The 21,631-nt window shown below is 35.8% G+C and overlaps 4 protein-coding genes across 15 annotated transcripts; 1 reads left to right on the forward strand and 3 right to left on the reverse strand.

Moving 5' to 3' along the window:
- Positions 1-2: 2 nt before the first annotated feature.
- On the reverse strand, positions 3-1,146 carry LOC109851850 (histone-lysine N-methyltransferase SETMAR). Its single transcript, XM_020422350.1, has one exon. It carries the CDS (start codon positions 1,120-1,122, stop codon positions 340-342), a length of 783 nt encoding a protein of 260 aa, XP_020277939.1. The 5' UTR covers positions 1,123-1,146; the 3' UTR covers positions 3-339.
- On the reverse strand, positions 1,071-4,262 carry LOC109851849 (traB domain-containing protein). Of its 8 annotated transcripts, none has more exons than XM_020422348.1 (9): positions 4,153-4,262; positions 3,281-3,346; positions 2,771-2,819; positions 2,491-2,702; positions 2,299-2,413; positions 2,093-2,229; positions 1,624-2,036; positions 1,288-1,441; positions 1,071-1,159 (listed from the first exon to the last, which is right to left on the reverse strand). In XM_020422348.1, the coding sequence occupies exons 2-9, from the start codon at positions 3,308-3,310 to the stop codon at positions 1,115-1,117; spliced, it is 1,155 nt and encodes a 384-aa protein (XP_020277937.1). In that variant the 5' UTR covers positions 3,311-3,346; positions 4,153-4,262; the 3' UTR covers positions 1,071-1,114. The 8 variants fall into 8 exon arrangements, with proteins under 8 accessions (XP_020277937.1, XP_020277932.1, XP_020277936.1 ...); XM_020422343.1 differs by lacking the exon at positions 2,771-2,819 and adding an exon at positions 3,767-3,846 and having other exon boundaries at positions 2,491-2,732; positions 3,179-3,346; XM_020422347.1 differs by lacking the exon at positions 4,153-4,262 and adding an exon at positions 3,767-4,145.
- A 491-nt stretch (positions 4,263-4,753) lies between these two features.
- Positions 4,754-13,662, forward strand: LOC109851858 (protein ELYS). Of its 4 annotated transcripts, XM_020422367.1 has the most exons (7): positions 4,754-5,240; positions 5,470-5,832; positions 5,928-6,222; positions 6,337-10,967; positions 11,088-12,348; positions 12,655-12,736; positions 12,879-13,662. In XM_020422367.1, exons 1-7 carry the CDS (start codon positions 5,211-5,213, stop codon positions 13,051-13,053), a joined length of 6,837 nt encoding a protein of 2,278 aa, XP_020277956.1. In that variant the 5' UTR covers positions 4,754-5,210; the 3' UTR covers positions 13,054-13,662. The 4 variants fall into 4 exon arrangements, with proteins under 4 accessions (XP_020277956.1, XP_020277955.1, XP_020277957.1 ...); XM_020422366.1 differs by having other exon boundaries at positions 6,337-12,348; XM_020422368.1 differs by having other exon boundaries at positions 6,337-12,348; positions 12,655-12,732; positions 12,879-12,967.
- Positions 13,663-13,919: 257 nt separating this feature from the next.
- LOC109851861 (coiled-coil domain-containing protein 50) lies at positions 13,920-21,553 on the reverse strand. 2 transcript variants are annotated; one of them, XM_020422371.1, is made up of 13 exons: positions 21,483-21,553; positions 21,072-21,288; positions 20,858-20,968; positions 20,324-20,419; positions 19,892-20,163; positions 19,591-19,806; positions 19,338-19,505; positions 18,634-19,021; positions 17,892-18,152; positions 17,568-17,630; positions 17,136-17,253; positions 16,875-17,040; positions 13,920-16,756 (listed from the first exon to the last, which is right to left on the reverse strand). In XM_020422371.1, exons 9-13 carry the CDS (start codon positions 17,947-17,949, stop codon positions 16,136-16,138), a joined length of 1,026 nt encoding a protein of 341 aa, XP_020277960.1. In that variant the 5' UTR covers positions 17,950-18,152; positions 18,634-19,021; positions 19,338-19,505; positions 19,591-19,806; positions 19,892-20,163; positions 20,324-20,419; positions 20,858-20,968; positions 21,072-21,288; positions 21,483-21,553; the 3' UTR covers positions 13,920-16,135. The 2 variants fall into 2 exon arrangements, with proteins under 2 accessions (XP_020277960.1, XP_020277961.1); XM_020422372.1 differs by lacking the exons at positions 19,892-20,163; positions 21,483-21,553 and having other exon boundaries at positions 21,072-21,452.
- Positions 21,554-21,631: the final 78 nt, after the last annotated feature.

Genomic DNA, 21,631 nt, shown 5'->3' on the forward strand with positions numbered 1-21,631 from the left:
TGTAAGAAATAAAATAGAACTTTTTATTGTTCCTCTTGGGGTTAAAAATACTTCTGCTTCTTAAATCTAGCTTACATACTAACTTATATAAAGTACCTTACTAACACCTCTTTTCTCATTTCTTCCCAACTTTCCTCTGCCTCCCATCCATAAGCACGAAATAAAAATACTATATTTGTATACATGTACAGTGATTTTGATCTGTGATGTCTTGATTTTTGTAATAGTTTTAAAACGGTTATATCAGTTTTTATATAATCTTTGTTAATTTAGAACGTCAAGCTTGATCTGTATCCCTGTTTTTATATTATAACATTTGCACAGAGATATCTCATTCTGTTAAATCTGAGTATGTGGTAAATAACGGAAACAATTGTTAGAACCACAGAGACAAGAAGTATCGCTGAGATAATGGACGGAATTAGCCATCGCACCACCAGCATAGTCAAAAGTCACCTCTTCTCCAACTGCTATATCCCTAGACGCGAACAAGCATAATCGAGGAACAATTCCTTCCACTCTTACTGGGACGAGGCTAGAATTCGGATTGCAGCTATGATTAGCATAGCGTCCAATATTACCGAAGTACTTCGGATCTATACAGGTTACGATAACACGATCGCCAACGTGTTCTGACACCACAAGGACGTAATTCATCGCATTAATCCGCTTATTAGCTTCAATTCTACGTCGCGCCTCTTGCAAGTCTGTCACTTCACCAGCATACTCGCAAATAAATTGATTCTTTCTTATCAATTTTGTCGTGAAAAGACCAAAACCTTTACCAGCAACTTCCTTAACAATTAAACAGTTCAATGGACCGTTCTGTATTACTCTATTTCCACAATTTGGTCCACACTTGCAATGCGCATTACACTCAAACACCGGACCGGTCAATTTTTCGTTGACAATTCGACCATTAAAATAATTAGCGGAGTTACGTGTACATGAACAATTATTATAACACTCAGTCATACACGAACAACCTACGGAATATTCTGCTTCGAAGTCTGTTACATCTATACCAGGCCCTGGTATATTATTTACTATGTACATAACATCCGGTATGCTATGTTCGTACTCGTCAGCAGAAGCAGTTGCTTCCGCGCTTACCTCAGTCATATTTCCAACAAAACAACCCAAGGAGATCTGTGAGACTCTTTGAGTGAAAAGCAGCACAGAAGAAGAGGGGATACAGAAGAAACGGTTATTTTACAATAATAAATAAAAATTTCAGAATGCAGCGCAAACGTAGTAACTCAAGTAATTCTATCGCGCGGCACCAACCTTTAGAAGTCCCTCGACCGATGACTTGATAGATTGGAACGTGAAAGTAACAGGTACAGCTGCAACCTTATAGCTTATATAAATTATAGCACCGAGCACAGATGCCTTAACAGTCAGCTTCAATATTCTGCCCGATAATGACGGCGATGGTATACTGAAAGAAATTAAACAACAAATTAAAGCATCCTGTATAATAACTGCATCCACTTAGGAGTCAGTTTCACCATCTCCGATTAATTTAATCGATCGATCATTAAGTTGGAATTGAATCAATCACACTGATTAATTATGTTTGATGCTTAATCGGAGACAGTACTCTTAATATTCTACACATACCTCATAATAGGTGCTATATCAGTAGGCTTGACTTTGCCCCAATGTTTAATAATACCGGGCGTATGTCCTAAACCTACTATTCCCACAACTCGAGTAGGTTCAACGGTATGATTAGAAGTGCGATGAGGTAAACAGGCTAACTGCAAGGAATTCGTCAAATATATATCTCTCTCTTTAATGAATACTTCCCCTAACACCGGAAATTCCTGTTGTAAGCTAGTAATCATTGTTTGCAGCGTTGATCGTTGCTTACAAAGTTCAACGTCTTTTTGAGTAATAGGGACATTCATTGTGATCAGATGCCACCCTAACTTTATAGTTTGCCACCAAGACAACAATCGTATCGCGCGTTTCATTGTTATGTTGAACGGTCTGTCAGCCAGATGAACAATACAATTTGGTACACATTTCGCCTAAAATAATAATGTCTAAATAAATTGATCATCATGTTTTTATTATACACACTAACCTCCTCAAATGCTCTTCGAAATTCACCACCTGGTGGCATCCCAAGCTGTTTGGCAACATGAGATGCCATTCTCAGCAACAAGATGTGCAACAAACCATTGTAGGCTCCTTCCTTCTTAATAATATCCATAATAGTTTCTGTAAATAAGTAAAATAATAAATGTCTTTTCCAGAGAATTTTACAAATTTACAAATTCAAAAACTTACTATAATCGATGTCTTGAGCATAACGAAACATAACCTTCTCATCAAGTTGCAATATGCCGAGTCTGGCCCTGCATAGTTCAACCACAACTATGTGAGGCTGCACAGCTTGTATAATCTGTAGTCAACAATATTTTTAATAAAAAATGTCTTAGTGTGTTAATAAAATGATATATTCAGTTTCATCCTAGTTACCATAGACACATCATTTTGACTCTCAACACTAAAATGCGCTGTTCCTACTAAGTATAATTTTCCTCCATCTGGAGTTGTCAATAATGTCACAGTTTCTGGCAATCTTTCATCAATAGTAGGATCATATTCTCTTTTCTCTTTATCTGGCTGACTAGTCACTGCGTTGCTCTCCTTATTTTGACTATTGGAGTCCACATTACATCCAGTATTTTCTGCATTGTAAGCAAATGGTGAATGTACACCTAGATTATAGATCACATTAAAATCAAATAACTAATACCTTGAAACTTGAGAATTTTTCTCTTATTTCTGTGTTGTGATGGCATTTTCTAAGACATTAATGTGTACTGCTCTAATGTTGGCTTAACTTACACACAATAGCAATGGCTGATTTCATAATTACATTAAAAAAATCTTATGTAAGTATGAAGCCTTAAAACATCAACTACTTCAAAGCATCATTTACATCTAACATTCATAACTGAGCTATTATCAACTACAGTTCTCAAAAAAAAAAAAACCAAAGGTATGAAAAAATAACATAGTTATATAAATCTAGTTTTTCTTTGTATATATAAAAAGTAATTGATATGAAATATGTAATCTGCATCTTGTCATTGTGATCAGTAACATCTTTATTAATAGAAAAAAAATCCTATGTTTTTCATTTTATTATTATTATAATTACCCAATGATACATATTGAGTTGCAGATTGAACATCTAATGCTATATTATCTTTAAATTCCTTGATAATTATTTTTTGTTTTGTTGATATGTTGTTGTAGTCACCTCTCTCATTGAGATTATGATCACCGACATATTGACTTGTTTCAGGATCGGATGCCATTTCTTCTCCTAAAAATTCATATACTATCTTAGAATTGAATGAGCTCTATATAGTTTTTGTTAAATCTGTCTCACACATGCATTGAAGAAAAAAACTCTTGTTATATGTGCTCTATTAATAAAATTATCAACAAAATCACACAATTAAAATATAAACACAAAAGGCTTAAGTGAAAACGTCATTATTTCATGTTTTGTTTTTTTTTTTTTTAATAAAAAACATCTCTTAAGACAATTTTCTTAAAAACCAAAATCTCTCCTATTTCACAACTTTAAACAGATGAGGTGCATTGCTGCCTCACACTTCTAACCTCACAGAAAATGTTTAATACTTTATAAAACTAAGATATTTGCGTTATTACAACAATAAAATCTACAATTTGATTTCTGTCGAGTCGTTTGTAATTATTTGTTATTTAAAGAACTTACACGGGGAACAAAAATTCGAAGGAAAATCTAACGTATGGTAAAATGAATACATTGAAATCAATTCAACCAATTGAAACAAACTGAAACGTGTATAGTTATATAGATACATCAGATGCGCTCAATGGCCGTGTGTTCGGTAGAACCGAGCATATGGTAAGCACTTTGCAATTATTGTTTATCATTGGCATTTATTCATATTTGCAAAACAGATCTAGAGGAAGAAACCAATCAAAGACAATAAGCACAAAGCGTTGAATTCTACTGAACGCGGTCACTGATATGTGCCAATTTATCACTCTATTAATAAACATCCCAGGTTTTTTGTACGGTCAGAAAATCAATCAGAAGTTGTTTTTCTAAAACGTAAAATCATGAAAAAATCTTACTTAAAAACAAAAAAAAATGAAGTCTCACGCGAACTTTATATATAAAAATTGAAGAAAAAAACGAAAAAACTGAAAGTAATTTATCCAGAATGCATTCCGATATTCAGCGCTACGAGTACCATTCCAAAATACTCCATATTAAGCTTGCTCTCCGACGAGCTCTCGTGAGAACACGTGACATCAGCATTTTCGGCACTGTCGGAATGCAGCCTCAAGTTCATACAACTTGAAACGGGCTTCATGTTGATTGGCTACATATAAAGCGTTTGTCCAAACTGACTAATCACATGGCTGATGCTGAAGCCAATTAAAGCCATATTCCGTTATTACTGAAAATCTATACGTTCGTATTTTATAGTAATAACAGAACAACGAAATGCGATCCGGAGATGGTAAAACTGACCCTAAAATATATGAATATTGTGATATTTTTTAAATTTCCAATTAAAGTTGCAGCTGTACTTTACTTAATGTTCAATGTGTAATTTTAAATTTCGCGGTTTTGAATTATTCATGTTTACTCAAAATTTTTTGAATTAAAGTTGACAAACGTACGATACAAATAAAAAAAAAAAATAAAAAAAAAACAAGAACAAAAACCGTTTCTATTTCGTTTGTGTTGAATTTATTGGTGTTTCTTTTACATTATTTCTTTAATGTGTGATATTATACAATACTTGTGTACTGACTACTATAATCAATAAAAAGCGATTCACGTGCAGTGCCTCGTGTTCTCGCTAAACGATGCGGTTGGGAGCAGTGCTTAACGTACTTCGCAATTGTAGTAGTTCGCGGTTTTAAAATGCTTGCACGAGTGATACAATGAATAAGAGACAATACTGATTTCGTAATACGATTCCAAATTACACTATCTCCGTGTGTTTCCGACAGATTATTATCCATTGTAAATGCAATATTATCGCTTATGCGTTCCTCGGACGATCGTGTAGAAAAATTCTGAGATTTGGCGCCAACATAACCTCATCTCACCTCGAATCGCGAGAAACGATTTTTAAATGCAACTTTTACTGATGATATTTCGGTAGCTCGTATGAGAAATGAGGGAGTTAGAGGAAGTCAATTGCGAGGTAATGTTCCAAAAAATTTAACTATTGTTATTTAACGATTCCTACAATATAGCATTCTCTCAACATTTTTCTCTCTGTCTCAAATATAATCTATGAAAATGAATTTTACTTTATTTTATGTAATCATATTCAATTTATTCGATAATTATATGTTTAATTTCTATTCCCAACTGTTGCTGTGATTAATTTTCTTACATATATGTATATATATGTATGTACATGTGTGCAGATTCGCAGAATTGTAAATCTTCAATTCCCTGTGTCAAACTGGTTGAGGAATTCAGAGACAGATGAACATGGCCAGTCTGCAATCTCCCAGGATAACATTAATGGAGGATTTCTGAATAATGGCACATATGCATGGATGAGTTATGGATGCCACTTAGTTGTTTTTAATGTAAAAATAGGAGAAAGCATTAGCAGTTGGACGTTCCGTGGTGTTGTAACATCTGTTTCTCAATTTCCCACACAACCTGGAGAATTTCCATTGTTGCTGGTTGGAATAGATAATTGTGCAAGTAAATTAAAAGATTCCTCTGGCTTAGTGTGTGTATTTGATTGCACTAAATCTCGTGTTTTGAGAGCAATCCGTGTAAGTGTTATTCAAACATTAAGAAATTGTTAAATCAATGAATAAATATTGAATATGAAGATTTTTCTATACACGTTTGCATTATTATTTTACAGATGCCATGTGGTGTAGAACAAATATGTGTCATATCAGGTGGCGCAGAATGGGAAGAGTTTAATGATAAAAGACCAGATAACATACTAAATGAAATGAATGGAATTGCTTGTGTAGTGTTACGTAATCTTCACCATATTATGATTGACCTTCAAAGATCTACATGGGATATACATGATTCATGTATTATGGATGAAATGTCACCAGCAGATATACATCTTCTTTCACCAACACAAGTTGTCAACAGACAACAATCCGATCATGGAAAGCATATAGCCTACAATTTGCTGAATAGTCGTAAGTTTAATACTTCCGAATATTTATTGTAGTATATTGATTTGAGAGAGAAACAAGAAAATAAATATTATCTTATATACATGATATTAATAAAATTACAAATTATTTTTTCAGGTATCGAAAAACATATTGGCTTCAATAGACAAAGTTTTGAGTCGTCCCCTTTATTTGATGAAAGTTTGACTACGGCAATTATTAGTTCTGTAAAAATTGGTTGTTTGATTTCCGGTTGTTTGGGTAGAGTGATAATTTGGCAAAACGATGGTTCCGTAGGATGGATTAGTGCGCCTATTGACGAAAATATGGCAGTCACCCATTTAGCTTTAATGGAACCTACAGATGATCCTAGACCGTTTTGCTACTTATGGGTGGTGTTCCAGGATGAGTCATCAAACACACCACCGGTATTGCGAATGTACGCTATGTTGTTCGAGAGAAAATACTGTGACAGAGGAATGAACTTGTATTTCAACTTGGAAGCTAATCCTAGTTTAAAATTCGAGTCGGAATTGAACGAAGGAGACAAGATCGTAAGTTTGGGCACTGTGGAAAGAGAATCCAATCCGGAACAATCCGAGTCGGGTGTTAGAAGAGGCGAAGACAACCTGCTACTCATCACAACAAACGAGAGGGTATTGTTGTTTGATCTGAATCAATGGTACAAAGAACAAATGCCGCACACTATCAGCGAGTGCGAAAATCCAAACAGCATATTTGCGACTTATTGCACACAGTCGGATGCATCAAGTGCAGGAAATCAAATTATAAGCTGCAATTATATTCCACTGAGTTTGCAAGAGGTTTCCACTAACGCTCCTAACTCATCGGAGAAACTATTCTATCCTAATTCTCTGTCGTTCGAATGGGTAGATTTACGTTCAACGAAACTGACATTCTGGATGACTCGCGGCATTCAGGCGGATCTGCTACGCGAAATGGCCATGGCAGGCCCTATCATACTGATACAACCAACCGAAACATTTCATAGATGTCTCTCGGTTGGGTTGGTGCCATTCAATTCGGAATGTTCAGAATTTTCGTTCACCAGTGATCAGAATACGCAACGAGAAATGTTGCTGTCACTCTGCTTAGAACAACGGTGGTCCACATTCTTGGTAAAATGTGCCATGGAATGGTCAGATGGTAGTGCCTCTTATTTGTATCCTACTTTTCTCAAGTGGGGTGTTCAGAGAGCCTCTACTATAAAAATGATCGCAGATCGTCTTTGCGTCCCTCTATTCGATCAGTCAGGTAGCAGCATCGGTGAGGCTGATGTGAAGACCTTGCGATTCTGTTCGCAGCAATTGGAATGTTTGTCCAATGTGGTAAGTAAGCTACCATCCGCGACGGCGGATTTGATAAAGCAACGAAGGACGCTAAAACGCGTGTCCACGTACTTCCAAGTGCTCCTTTGGTTCTATGACGTAGGACTGTTGCCCGAAACGCAAGATTTGGAGGAGGAGGGCACTCTCCCTATCTCCTTAACGCTAAGAGTGCCTTATCCCTACGAAAAACTTTCTACGCTTTATAAAGAAAAACGGCAAGAGAAAAGCAACAGAGACAATGAAAACGAAGAAGACTTGTTCATTGACGAGCTAATAACACGCGAATGTTCTGTGTTGAAGGCACAATGGGAGAGAGAAGGTGGCACAGCTACGTGTGGTTGTTATCCACCGCCGTCATTACAGTCTGTATTACGAAATTACTTGACCAATTGTCATCAAACAGAAACAAGCGAGATCAGCTGCAAGCATCAGATTACGATCTATCTTTTAATGGACCTGGCTATGTTGCTGCAACGGCAGTATCCCGCGGTCGATCAGCTGATCAAGTATCCGTCCGCATTCAAAATGAGTCCCAGCCTCATCAAGCTTACTCAGGCGTTTTGGCTGCTCGATCACGAGGACTATCAAGGATTTCTTGACATGATGACCGGCCAGTTGGTCTCGGATTGCGACGTCAAGGACTGGCATCATAGGCTCATACTGCGCACTTTGGTGCGCAATAATCAGCATAAACTGGCGCTCGTATATCTTCGCGTAAGAAAACCTCCTCTGTCCTCAATGGAGGAGCAAGGTATAGCCGTGAGTTTGTCGGTGGAACACGGTCTGGTTCAGTCGGCTTTTCATCGCAGGCCACCTTGTCACTACGAACAATTACTGGCCTGTTTCTTCCGAGCATGCAAGAAATACGGCAAACTCAACGAGATTCTGCATCTGGCATTAGACTCCGAAGAAGAAGAAGTTTTCGTTAAGTTTCTTGAAGAGAACAGAACGGAAGATTTGCGCTTGTTATATTATCTGCAACGGTGTCGTTATAGCGAAGCTATCAGCAGCTATTCGATCCAATACCAGTCGAACTTCATCAAAGACACGCAGTCCACGACGTTCAATATGCTTGGCGCTTACAACGCTACTTTGCCCGACATTACAAAACGATTCTCCACAAATGCGGCCGCGACTGGCCAAGACATGGATCTGAAGGCGCGCTATCCCAGACCTATGTCACACTGCAAAAGCCACGATCAGTTGCAGAATATATACGAAACGGTAATTGCGAAATCCCGAGAGACCTACCTTCGAGGAGAGAAGTGTCAGACGCCATTTGTTAGCGCTCCCTGCACATCTCTGAAGCTTAACAATTACAGCACAAATGTAAACTGTATATTATTTCCAATGCATAAGAGTCGCGGTAAACGCACATTGGATCAGATCTACGATAGGGATGATAATACAAACGACGGGCCGGATCACGTGAAACGCCGTAAACTGTCAGATGGGACCGTGTCGTCGAACAAATCAAGTTCAAAAGAATCTGGATTGACAACGGCTTTCGATACGCCTTTGGTAAAGCGTAAACTTGACGCGTCCATGAACAAAGACAGTGTACCACCAACACCACAATCGATTTTGAAAATCAGACAGCTTATAAGAAGCTCAATATCTCCTAGTGCCACATCGTCACAAACAATAGAAGTCGCCGATGGACTGTCCACTAATGAGAGGGAGAAGAAAATCAATAGACAAATACGATTTAACATCAATCAGACTAAGAAAACCTTGATATACGAAGAGGCAGAGAAAGAAGAAAAAGAAGAAGAGGACGAAGACGAAGAAGAAGAAGAAGAAGAAGAAGAAGAAGAAGAAACCAGCAACAAGGTAGATATGTCCGTTAGTTCGAACGAGAGTAACGATGAGTTCTATAATCCCGGCAGCGAGTCAGAACACGAAACCGCAATTCTAAGCAACAGCAGCATTACCTCCAGTAACATCTATAGCTATGCTCGTCCGCGTCCCAGCCTCAGAAGAAGTGCCTTACAATCGTCCGTAGAATCGATACATGAATCTTACTCGAAGAAAGAAACGACTGATGCGATGGCCACGTCGGCTCCCAAAGAGAAGATCAATAAGTCACCGTTTGTTCCGAAATCACCGAGAAATCGCAGCTCATTGCTAGCAACCTCTGTCTATTCGACTACTATACTGCATTCCGACACCAGCATTGATATTAGTAACCCACAAAGATTAGAAAGCACGTTGGATTTGAGAATGTCTTTGGAAAGAGATCATAATAACAAATGTATTATTTCGTCTACTCCATTGACAAAGAGTGTAGCTGCTTCACAGTTCGTTAACAATGAACATATAATGAAAATTGACGATAATGAGGAACGCATGATGGGCTCTTTTGTGAGTGATGCACGCAAGACGAAAGAGGATCTTAACACAACTAGCGAGATTGAAAGGCGGTTGAGCGTCGAACATTCTGGTTACAGAAACGACTTTGTGGAACGACGAGACGAGAGCTTAGAGAAACGCGCGCAAGGCGAGAGTCAGCAGAGTGAGAGCAAATACAACAACGGAAGCATCACGAGAAAAAAGAGTTCTTACAAAGACCAGGTTGTAATCTCCGAAGCTAAAAACATCGCAGTGTCAAATCCGGTCGTTTTAGATGAGTCCGATGACGAGCTACTTCGGTTACGTTACGATGAGGATAGTGAAGATGAACACGAGACGTTCGAGAGTTTATCCTCGAATGTGGATACACAAATGCAACAGTTGAATAGCGAAGCTTCTAATCTTCGTGCATCCGAAGCTTCAAATCCTGAATATAAAACGGAAGAACGTGGAATGAAGAAGTCCAACGGTTTGCAGGAGTCGATGCAGATGATGGCCGATTTCACCGACGACGAGTCCATAAGTAGCAGAGGTCTAACTCCAGCGATATCCGACGAGGCGGATAATAACAAAAAGGAAGAATGTACAAATCCAGATGCTTATTCGGAAAACATTTTTTACGATATGTCGAATATTACGGACGACGAGTCCGACTCCAATATTAGAGAAGAGGAACCGAAAACGAAGAATGGAGGATTAACTAACCTACGAGAACAATATGTGACACAGAATACAGAAGCGGAGAAAAAATCGAGCAAGAGACGAAGCGTCAAAAAAGATGTAAATAAGAAAACCACTCCTAAAAAAGTTCGGTCAAGTCATAAAGTAGACAATAGTAGGGTTAAGATTTCCGATGAGTCGGCTGAATCTCAAGAAAAACAGTCAAAAGATAGAAGTTTCTCGAAGAATAAGAAGAGTCAGGCAGAGTCTAGTTCGGTAGCAGAAAATCTGGATGTTTCGTCAGAAGACCGTCTTCCGTGCGTTGTTCTTAATCGTCTACCGGCAGAAGCTTTGACGACGGATTCACCATCGCGTGATACCGATAAACGCTCTGCGCGATCACGAAAGGTAAGTTTGTTGAAAGATTCGCCGATGGATTCTCCACAGACAAGTGCGAGTAACGAAGAACCTTCGCGATTGCAAAAGATGACTTTACTCACGCCGAACTCGATGACAAATTCTTTGCAGGAAGTAAAATCTGCAAAAACACCTTCGCGATCGCGAAGAGCAGCTTCAGTTACGTCGGATGTATCGACAGATGCTTTGGAAGAAACGGAATCTGTGAGATCGCTGCGTTCAAGAAGAGCGAACTCGGTAACAAAAAGTATAGAATCTTCATTGGAAAAACGACCGCGTGGCCGAAGAGCGAGTTCTCTTATGAAGGAAGTGCTGATGATGAACACGGCGATGAACGAAGACTCAAAACCGGCAATTTCATTAGAACTAGCCACTTCTGATGTACAATCGTCACCCAGAAGAAGTCTGCGCAAGTCCACGATTCTTCAGAGCGAAATGAAGGACAGCGATACCGAGTCTAACATCGAGGATAAGCTGCCGGTAAGAAGAAGCAGGAGGAGAAACACGCTTACTTCTGCAAAGAAAGAATTGGAAGCGGACATGTCGAAGAATCTTGCAAAGTCAAAGAGCACATCGTCGCTCACGAAGTTGGCAAACGACGATGAAGAGAATAAATGTACGAGACCTTTGCGTGCAAGAACATCTTCGGTATCGTCCGATACGGCAATCAGCACAAGCAGGTCTTTGAGATCGTCTACGAGGAGTTCAAAAGCGGGAATTTGCAAAGAAGAATCGGAAACGCCGGAGACAAAAACAAGGCAAAGACGCGGTAGTTCACTGCCTACAGAAATCGTTGTACAGACCGGTAGGAAACGTAAGTTCATGACAAAGGAAAATATTCCGGAAGAAGCCGAGTTTTCGGAAGAGTCGATGACGCTTAGAAGTTCCCGTGCGAAAAGTATGGACAAAATTGCCAATCAACCGACGCTAAATACACGCAGTCGAAGTACATCGTTATTATCCATACCAGAGGAATTAGAAGATATTTTGAGTCCGTCAAGAGAGACAAGATCCAGCAGAAAAGCTGCGCAGAGCAGAGAGAGAAGAGCCGTTAGCGCCGATATATCGGATCAGGAAGTTAAAAAGAAGATTAGAAGCAAGACTACTCGTGCGAGAAGTATCGCGGCAGAACCGATAGCGGAAGAGTGCACAGAAAACGAAGACGGAATGGATTTAGAAAAGATGGCGGGTGAAACTGCGCGAAATGCCACCGCGTCCAAAAATACTGAGTCCACGATCGTTAAAAAGGCAAAAACTGATACGATAAAGAAGCGAGGCAGGCCGCGCAAGACTAGCACGAGTCAAGAACCTAGCAACATCTTTTCTTTTTCGCAACCGGAGAAGATGGATGACTTACCGTCAGATAAAGAAGGTAAGTTTGAAAATATATGTACTCGTCAAGTAAATGGTCTTGCGTTACAGTGATAATCTTTAAAATTAAAAAAAAAAATTATTCTATCAGTAAAAAAATCTTCAAATCAGGCTTTGCAGGGAGAGTTTCTTTTACACATTTCTGTGTTATATAAGTTTTAAGTGTGTTGTATAAAGTTTTAACACGATCAAATTTAACTTTTGTGAATTAATTCACTGTGACGTAATATCTCTGGCCTGTCAAAATACAATCGGTACTCGAACACTGTTTAATCGATTTGGTGAGACCGTGGTTTTTAATTTACAGACATTGGGGAAGTCCCGAAATATGTCTTCTCACCACCCCAAAATAGATCCAAAATTATTTCTTCGAACCAGCATCGCCGTAGGTTGTTATTCATTAATTGATTTGATTTCTATTCTTTTTCCGCTGCTGCATCTCCTTCTCGTTTTTACGCTTCAACCACTTTTATTTAATCTGTATTATATGAAAAGGTAAATCGGTTTATATTCTATGTTTACTTTTCACAGAAAAATAATCTCGTTCATACCGAGTCCTTGTCAGGAAGCAGAACAAAGGCCCGCTATCCGGAAACCTCACAGTATCGTCGAATCTGGCTCTTACACTCGTTTAACTATAAATAGCTTTCGATCGCGATTTCGGACAAAATTCGTTATACCTAAAAGATCTAAACATATAGATTGAAACAGATAATTAGGAGCTCTTGATAAATTATCGTGCACATATACACATATGATTTGTAAGTCATTGATTCATACATCTTTTTCTTCAAAACATTTTTTTAACGACATTTACATCCACTAAAATTATCCGTGTAATTTCTCGTCTCACAGACGTTAACTTTTAAAATAAATACTTACTATAAGTATACGACTACATAGTAAGTATTCTAAAGTTCTTCTAATACAACAATGTAAAATGAAACCATTTCACAACATACATTACACAATCATGCTGTTATAGTGTTACGTAAAATTGTTGATTAGTTTCTCCAGTGTTTGTGTTCTAATCTAATAACAATACAATGGTACGCATTATGTTCATTGGTATGATTGACAACAATCGTAAGTGTTGGTGATCGAAGATAGATAGAATCATTGAATTAGACAGTTAAGTGATAAATTTTAAGTGTTTTTCCTTTTGAGTTAACCGAATTGTTGTAAAGTGAAACATTTTTGTATGCTAAGCGGGACCATACGAAACACATAAAAACGGTTCTGTTGTTTTATATAGATATTGAACTTACGTTATTTCTCGATAGCTGGATGTATAAAACTTGTTGAAATACGTATAGATTGTTTTGTTTTCCTTTTTTCCCATTGCTAAACGGCTGGACTTCTTTTCACAAAAACTGTTTGTAACAATTAAGAAAAAGAGAAAGAGGGATAAAGACACATGTTTTTTTTTCTAAACTAGGATATATTTTAAGTTGTGGTGGTTGATTGACTTTATATTAACAGCGGTACTTAGAATATATGCTAGTATGATATTACTTAGAAATAATTTTTTTTTTAATAATGTACACTATATGTAGTTTTGAAAACTGTTTATTATTTTTTTTTTTTTGCAATCTCCACGAGCCGATGTAAATTAACTTGAACTTGAACGGTGTCACCTGTATGAAAGAATTTTATGTTTTGTTCAATCTCGAATATATCACGATATTTCTACATCGATAGAGTTCACAAGTATACAGAGACAACGGCTGCAGTCGCATCTTGTCCAAACTATATTTGACTGACACACACTATCATTGATAACTGTATGTATATTGCACTTTTGGACATAAGCATAATTGAACATGTTCTTCCTTGGTATTGAATTTTGACAGCTATAATATCCATTCCGTGTATATGTACATTTTTAAAGCACATTTGCTGTCAGTAAGTTTTTTTTTACGTTAACATTTTCTAATATTTCATTTTGTAGTATCAGCGAACACCTATTCCGTAACTTTTAACGCGTGTCGTTACTTGTTGCTAAATAAGGAGACAGATTTCTCTCTGCTATACTTTGTGGATACAACTCTCATATAGTATTTTCGAAAATGGCACACACAAATGTATCATAACTTTGTAAATAATTTATTAACATACTCTCACATGTATAGTTGTATTGATACAATAAATGTAAAGGAAAGGTAATACATTACATAGTATAAAAGAAAAAATGAAGTTCCAATCACCACAAAAATAATACATTATTATATAAATAAACTCTTCTAATCTACAATGTATCTACTAATAGAATAATTACTTCAACCTATCAATATATTATAGGATATATATATATATATATAAATCCTGATCTTTCCGAATACACAATCCTTACATAAAAAAATTTAGAGTACAAAACCTAATATTTTGTATACATGTAAGAAGTCCGCATACGTACATCTATTACAAATAATCGCAAGACTTAAGAATAAATAAACTCTGATAGCGTCTTTTTATTATAAAGTGTCTCGTAGTGAAATTGTGTGTGTGAGTGTGTGTGTAGATAGATTTTTGTTTAGAAAGAAAAGAGATATAGACACAACTGTTTACTTCTCATAGTATTTTTCCATTTAAGCGCTTCTCTTGAAAATGTTACAATTAATAATGTAGCTAAAGTTTTGAAAGCTTGCTCATCTTGTTTGAAAGTGTTCGCGGAAGAGAACACTTGCTCGACGTTTAGCATTTTTACTTATCTGTTTAAAGGCCAACATTAAAGTGTTATCTTTGGCAGTGTTGATATTTTTTTACGTTCTATCTTACTAACTATAAAAAGAGTCTTTAAAAAGTCATGGTTTATTATTAATGTTACAGATCTTGTATGTATCGCGTGTAGCAAAATTTATTAACATGTATAACTGTAGAAACGCGATACTGTCGAAAACATACAAGACATTTTATCAATTATTTCAATTGCAAAGTTAACTTTTTAGAAAAGTCAGTAAAATTTCTAAAATTTGTCATCATTTGTAACTTGTTGTTTCAAAAAGTTTTATTATACATTTTTTGGTTATACGCCGACATTCTTTGTTGCGCGCGTTAAGAAAATATGAAAGTTTTCGACAAACTTTTGCAAGTCAGTCAACATTCATACTGTCACTGCTTGGTTGCCACATTTAAGAGTGCACCAAGTTAAATGATATATCTTTCATAAATATAAATGTTCTTCTGATTGTCTACAGTAAATGTTTTACTCTCACTCTCCGCTAAGTGTCAAATATCCTAATACTGTGAGAAATACGTTTTTTTTTATAATTAATAAATTTTTATTAGCTAGTGTCTTTTATACGTTCAAAAGTGGACGCAAAAAATGTAAATGCAAGATCGAGGACGGTACAATGTATCCATTCGGATATCGGAAATCGTAACGTCATTAATCCGCTTCAACTTATTGCTGTGCGTAATTCGTAACATCGTGTCAAGGCCATTTTCAGATTCGTATATGCCCTTTAAAAGGCACATTATACTTCGCGTAATGCGAATTACATCTCATCGCAAAACCTATGGCAGTATACACAGTCTATTGAAATACTTATCGGAAAACTTTTAAAAATTATATTTTTCAAAAAGTATAAATTTATGTATCAAAAATTAATATATATAAATTACCGAAGCTAATACAACAAAAATTGCATCTTTCCATGAAATAAATCTTAGAAATGAACACTATTATTTATTAACTTCTTCTCTTCTCATTCGATGGCAAATAAAAGGATTTATTATAAAAAATCTTTTATAAAAAAAAGTATTAAAGGTAACTTTTGCAGCATCTCTTACTGATGCTTACAACCATCTTTAACGCGTCGTTTGTGTTTTTCGTCGTGCGCAGTTGATGGCGATTGAACTTGATTTCGTCGTTGACCTTGAATCGGCATGTAACACGGCGCATCGTCGGCCATCAGTTCCTGTGGCGGCCTTGGTAAAGTGTAAGCAGGACTCACCGTGCTGCTCGAGCTGCTAGAGGTACCTCGATGCGCGTTATAAGTGGGATCAATTATAGCCGCAACATTTGTCATTTCACGTACGCTGTCGGTGGAATCGTCGAGTGTCTGAATCTCCTCAGGATCTGGATATTGAGGATAATTGACGGGATGACGAGCTCGACTTTTCGCTGGTGGAGTCCTCAAATCTAGCTTGTCCGGTCTTTGAGGTCGCTCGGAAAGTTTCTGATCGTCGAACTGTTGCTGTTGTTGCTGTAGACGTTCTCGCTCCAGCTTCTTTTGCCTTGCTCTCTCACGAGCTTTACGCGCCTTCGCACGCTCTTTCTCTTGAAGCATTCGCGCTAATTCCGCATCTTGCGCTTCCATTGCTATTTTTTGATCTATTATTAATTGCTCTTCTGGACCATCATTATGGTCCTCTTCCTCTTCATGTTGCAGTTTTCTCGCCAGTTCCTATTGTGTAACATAAATTTTTACATTTGTGATTTTTTCACTTTTTTTAATAAATTAATAAAATTATTTTTGAAATGTAAATAGAAAGATATTTTTTTTAACAAGACTTTGTAACTACCTCATCTTTTTCTTCCTGTATCCGCCTTTCGATTTCCTGTTGCATAGCTTCATCTCCCAATCTCAGTTGCAATCTCATCAATTCTTGTAATTCACGTTCCCTCTGTCTTTCTTCTTGTTCCAAAGAAAGTGCAATCTGTCTGGCAACAAGTTCATCTCTCTCTTCTCTTTTATAGAAAAGAGAGAACCAAAATTCATAGAAAATTAATGCGCCATACAAAAAAAAAAATAAATTTTTTAATATAAAAATAATGTCACTAACTGTTGTTGAATATATGTTTGATATCTTAATGCTTCCAGTTCTTGTTCAACTTTCGCTCGTGGTAAATCTTCTCTCACCTGAGCATTGCGTGTTTTGTTGCCAGTATAATGTTCCTTGACTGTGACAATTATAAGCAGTAAAAAGTTAACATACTCAATCATAACATTAACATAAGTTTTTTTTAAATAATATTTGACCCCTTTTAAATTCTGTTACAGTTTTATATGTATAATTTTACGTTAAATTATTTATTATCCTTTTTGCCCTTTCGCTATTTGAACACCCTTTCTGAAGTGAAAACAAGAGAAGAAAAGGACGTCATTAATTTTTTATTAAACTCGGGGCGACCGATCGTTTCGGGACGATCCTGCCGCAAATCTGGCATACTCTATGTGTATGCAAGGCGAAAGTAGGCATATAATTTTCACGTACTTTCTTCATCCTGGAGTCGATAGGCCAACGCCCCGTCCTCGTGTACTAGCCATTCGCGGCATACTGTAAAATCGCACAATTACAAACTCGCAAGACGGATGCCAATGCACTGACTAATCGTAACATTCATAACACATGCGAGAACAGGTCCGTACGTTTAGTTGCACCTTATCATCTTTACATTTGAAAGACACAAAATATACACTTCCATTTCATAGAAAGAGAAAAACGAGAAAAACAAAGTTCGAAAAGTGTAAGTAAACGTACATGTCCTTGTGACAGGCGTAGGAATCCGAGAAGAAAGGAAAAGAAGCGATACCTTACCTTCGTTCACACGGCCCGCTTTTGGTAGTGTGTCCGAGCTCAATACAGATTTCGCCATATCGCAAATTGTTGTCGATTTTACACGAAAACAATAACACAATCATTGACTACACTTTGTGTTTACAACCACCTTGCGTACGAACAGTCGCGACGTTGTTTTCTCTCCATCTTGGGACGACTGGCGAATGAATAGTCGCACGGTTATGCACGCACACATACGCATACGTTCCCCCAGGTTCGACTACAGAAGGGAAGTTCCCCCTTAGGAATGAAAAGAACACTTATGTTTTTTGTCTCTTTAACCACACGTAAATACTTGATAAAATGTGATTAAAGTAAAAAAGAAATAGAAGAAAAATAAAGAACGGAAAACTTATTAAAAAAAAAGTATATTCTGCTTAATTTTTTTAAACGTCGAGAAAAATGTTTAGGAAACTCTAACAGATATCAAAGCTCAAAATGTATTAAAGAAAAACCTTCCGAAATTTACAAACAAAATTTGCAGTCCAGATTTATGAATAATGTAAATGTATGTATTGATGAATAAATTTAAGAGAACTACTTTTTCAATGCGTATATAACGAAGAGAGATCAAGATGCAGAATTTCCTTGAAACATTTAATTCCACCAGTATAATTTTTCTTCCTCTGATATAATAAATTTTGTATAAAAACAAATATGGTAAAAATTAAGACATTTTTTTTTTTATTAATCAAAATATACGCAGCGTCTTCATAAATACCTTTATACCACGTGTCTATTCTAATTCGATTATTGTCATCCTAATATGCAGAATGACATTTATGTAAAGTCAGTTTTGTACGACCCTGTTGCTACGATGCACGCGCGCGATCGATGTAACGCACAAATGCTCGTACTTGCTCGTACTCTGTAGTAGCGTAGTAGATTTAGCTTCTTCGTGAATAATGCCGTAGAAATGAATCTACTTCGGCAGGATGGATAGTAGAATCGTGTACCGGTTGCGTTGCGCTGAATGGATCTGGAGCACGCGCGGTCTGACGAAAGTCTAGTGAAAGGGGATGAAACGAGGGCGACCGAGAGTAGAAAGGAGGCGCACCGAGGTCAATATCTCGAGATTCATAATCGATCAAGTTTTAATTGTTAAACAACTGAAAAATAAAACAAATGTATAAATGTATACATAATACTTTTGCGTGTATTCAGAATTACATTTACAAAATATTGTCTTATTTACATAAAAGTATTAATTATTTTACATAAAATAATAAGAATTTACACAAATTAATTTTACATAAATTATTAATTATAATCTAAGTACGGTAACTTTTATGTTCGATTTTAATTTTCGTCATGTTTTACGAGCGTTGATATTAACTCAAATAATGCTTTAGCCATAATTGTGACATCATCGTATGTTGTATTTGAAAATTCTGCCAATTTCGATGTAAAAACTTGTTCATTTACCTCATCACTTTTATTTCCAGACAAAAAGAATGTTGCACATAATATTATAGATGAACACATATGGAGTATGTTTTTTTTTAATTCAATTACTCTCCTTTCTATAAGTTCTGCATTTACTTTATATGTGATTTTAAATTTCAAACAAAACTGTGAATATAATGTCTCATGCTGGAAAAAGAAGTTTTTTGTTATGTAAAATGAGAATTTTAATAAAACAATAAGAGAAGAAAATTTTAATATATCAAAACCAAACCTTTAAGTAAGCAAAATCCAATAAATTTGATATGTTATCATATGTGTTTGGTGTGTTCAAGAGTCCTGTTGCTGCCAAAAGAATCTCAAGGCATTGCAATGGTGTGCAAAAAGATACTTTAAATCCTATTTGTTTGAAAACTTCGATTTCTGAAGAAATGATTATGTTCGAAGGATACTCTGTCAAATCACCCATGAAATGTAGAGCTTCATGAAACTATTAAGACAGAAACAATATTATTTTATTTGTGAAACTTTCTCATGCTCTATTTTAGTTTCTCATAAGTATATTATTTTAATACTTGTGATAATCCTAAGCAATGAGTATGAGATTCTAGTTTAGACGCTATTTTAAAGCATGCCAGTACATATACTCTTGCTTTCTTGCTACTTTCTTCTACACTTTGCGTCCATATATCATTAGAATTGTGTCGAAGTGACAGATTATAAAGTTCAGTGAACCGATTTATTAGAAACGAATCGTACAATTGAATGGCCAACCATTTTACATGTGGTTGTACGTTTAGATATGTCGCTAGACTAAATAACTGATTGACAACGTTCTCATCAAGTGCTAATTATAATTAAAAAAATTATATTATTAACAAATTATGTAAATATTGGTTCACAGAGAGTAATATATCTTTTCTTTGACAAATATACACAAATATCGTAAAATATTTGTATTTTAGTTTTTATTGTCACGTGATAGTATTATTTTTTTCATTGCCTACCTGAAAATGCCCGAGAACTACCCACTCTAGAATGCATTTTTATATGTTCTTTCACAGATTGCTGAAGATTTTCCATCCAATCAATAATTAATGGATCTATATTAAAGAAATATTATAGTATTTATATATTTATATGAAAATATATTGTACACAAAGTATATCTAAATACATATCTGATATATATTATATACAAATATATATCTTTTCAAAAAAAATTTTATTATTTTTTTTGTAGAATTTATATATAAAACACTTTTCCACATATAATATATTAGCTGTATTATATTCTTTGTTTATTATACTTTATTATATTTTTTATTTACGTGTTTATTACACTTTTGCATTCTTTTATATAACAATATTTAAAAAACTTTTGTTGTAACATACTTGAGTGTGTATATAATATATATATACATGTACAATATACACACATATATATATATGTATATATATGTATATAATTTTCTAGTATATATATATAAACAAAAATACAATTTTACAAAAAGTGTGTGAAACGGAGGAATATACAATTACCAATATAAGCTGAGTCAAAATCCATCCTATCTCTTCTAATAAAAATATGTAATTTATTTTTATCAGTAAAAGTCTGTGTTCGTTCTTTATGGTTGCGCTATGATACACTTCCTGTACATTCGAAATATAAATATATATAATAATTATTATCACATATAATTTTTTGAGTATGTGTGTGTATTAACAAAAGAAAATAAAACTTGAGATACAGTACCAAATATACATCACCGTAAAATTATGGAAAACAAGAGCATACACAGCTTCCAAAATACTTAAAGACTCGTTTGACTTGTTTTGATTAGAGACATGTACGAACTGTCATATCTATACCGTTGTGGACCCAGTTTTTAATTAGTATGCAAATTTCCACCAAATATTTTGAAGTCGCACCAATGATGTCTCATTAGAATAAATACTTCAAAATGAATAACCTAGGCCCAGTCGAAATCAGTTTCAACTCGTTTTCGAATAACTTAAATCGACCGATTGTTTCGTTAGAATTGATCAATCGCACTAGTCGATTAGCCAAATCGATTAATCACGGTTGACACTTAATTGATCGATTAATGGCCTATATAAACAAAACAATAAAAAAGAAATCATGTGTAAATAGAAAAAAGCTTACCGAACTACATATCCACATATCAAATATGGCGGCAATCTCGTCTACTCATCACGTGATCGCTTTCACTTCCTGAAATACAACATCGACATGAACTCTGACATGAACTTGCAGAAAAGCGGGCTGGAAGATTAGCGGTAACGGAAGAACCC

The sequence above is a fragment of the Pseudomyrmex gracilis genome, unplaced genomic scaffold, assembly GCF_002006095.1.
Source record: "Pseudomyrmex gracilis isolate BER0280 unplaced genomic scaffold, ASM200609v1 scaffold_21, whole genome shotgun sequence".
NCBI classification, from domain to species: Eukaryota; Metazoa; Arthropoda; class Insecta; order Hymenoptera; family Formicidae; genus Pseudomyrmex; species Pseudomyrmex gracilis.

Coding starts and splice junctions, on each gene's coding strand:
- LOC109851861 (XM_020422371.1), bottom strand. CDS start 17,949: ATGGCGAAATCTGTATTGAGCTCGGACACACTACCAAAAGCGGGCCGT. Junction 17,254..17,567: donor TCGACTCCAGGATGAAGAAA/GTACGTGAAAAT, acceptor TAATTGTCACAG/TCAAGGAACATTATACTGGC. Junction 17,041..17,135: donor CAAACATATATTCAACAACA/GTTAGTGACATT, acceptor TTTCTATAAAAG/AGAAGAGAGAGATGAACTTG.
- LOC109851858 (XM_020422366.1), top strand. CDS start 5,211: ATGAGGGAGTTAGAGGAAGTCAATTGCGAG. Junction 5,833..5,927: donor GTGTTTTGAGAGCAATCCGT/GTAAGTGTTATT, acceptor ATTATTTTACAG/ATGCCATGTGGTGTAGAACA. Junction 12,349..12,654: donor CTTACCGTCAGATAAAGAAG/GTAAGTTTGAAA, acceptor TTTAATTTACAG/ACATTGGGGAAGTCCCGAAA.
- LOC109851850 (XM_020422350.1), bottom strand. CDS start 1,122: ATGACTGAGGTAAGCGCGGAAGCAACTGCTTCTGCTGACGAGTACGAA.
- LOC109851849 (XM_020422344.1), bottom strand. CDS start 3,338: ATGGCATCCGATCCTGAAACAAGTCAATATGTCGGTGATCATAATCTC. Junction 2,414..2,490: donor GTCAAAATGATGTGTCTATG/GTAACTAGGATG, acceptor TGTTGACTACAG/ATTATACAAGCTGTGCAGCC. Junction 1,442..1,623: donor GATATAGCACCTATTATGAG/GTATGTGTAGAA, acceptor AATTTCTTTCAG/TATACCATCGCCGTCATTAT.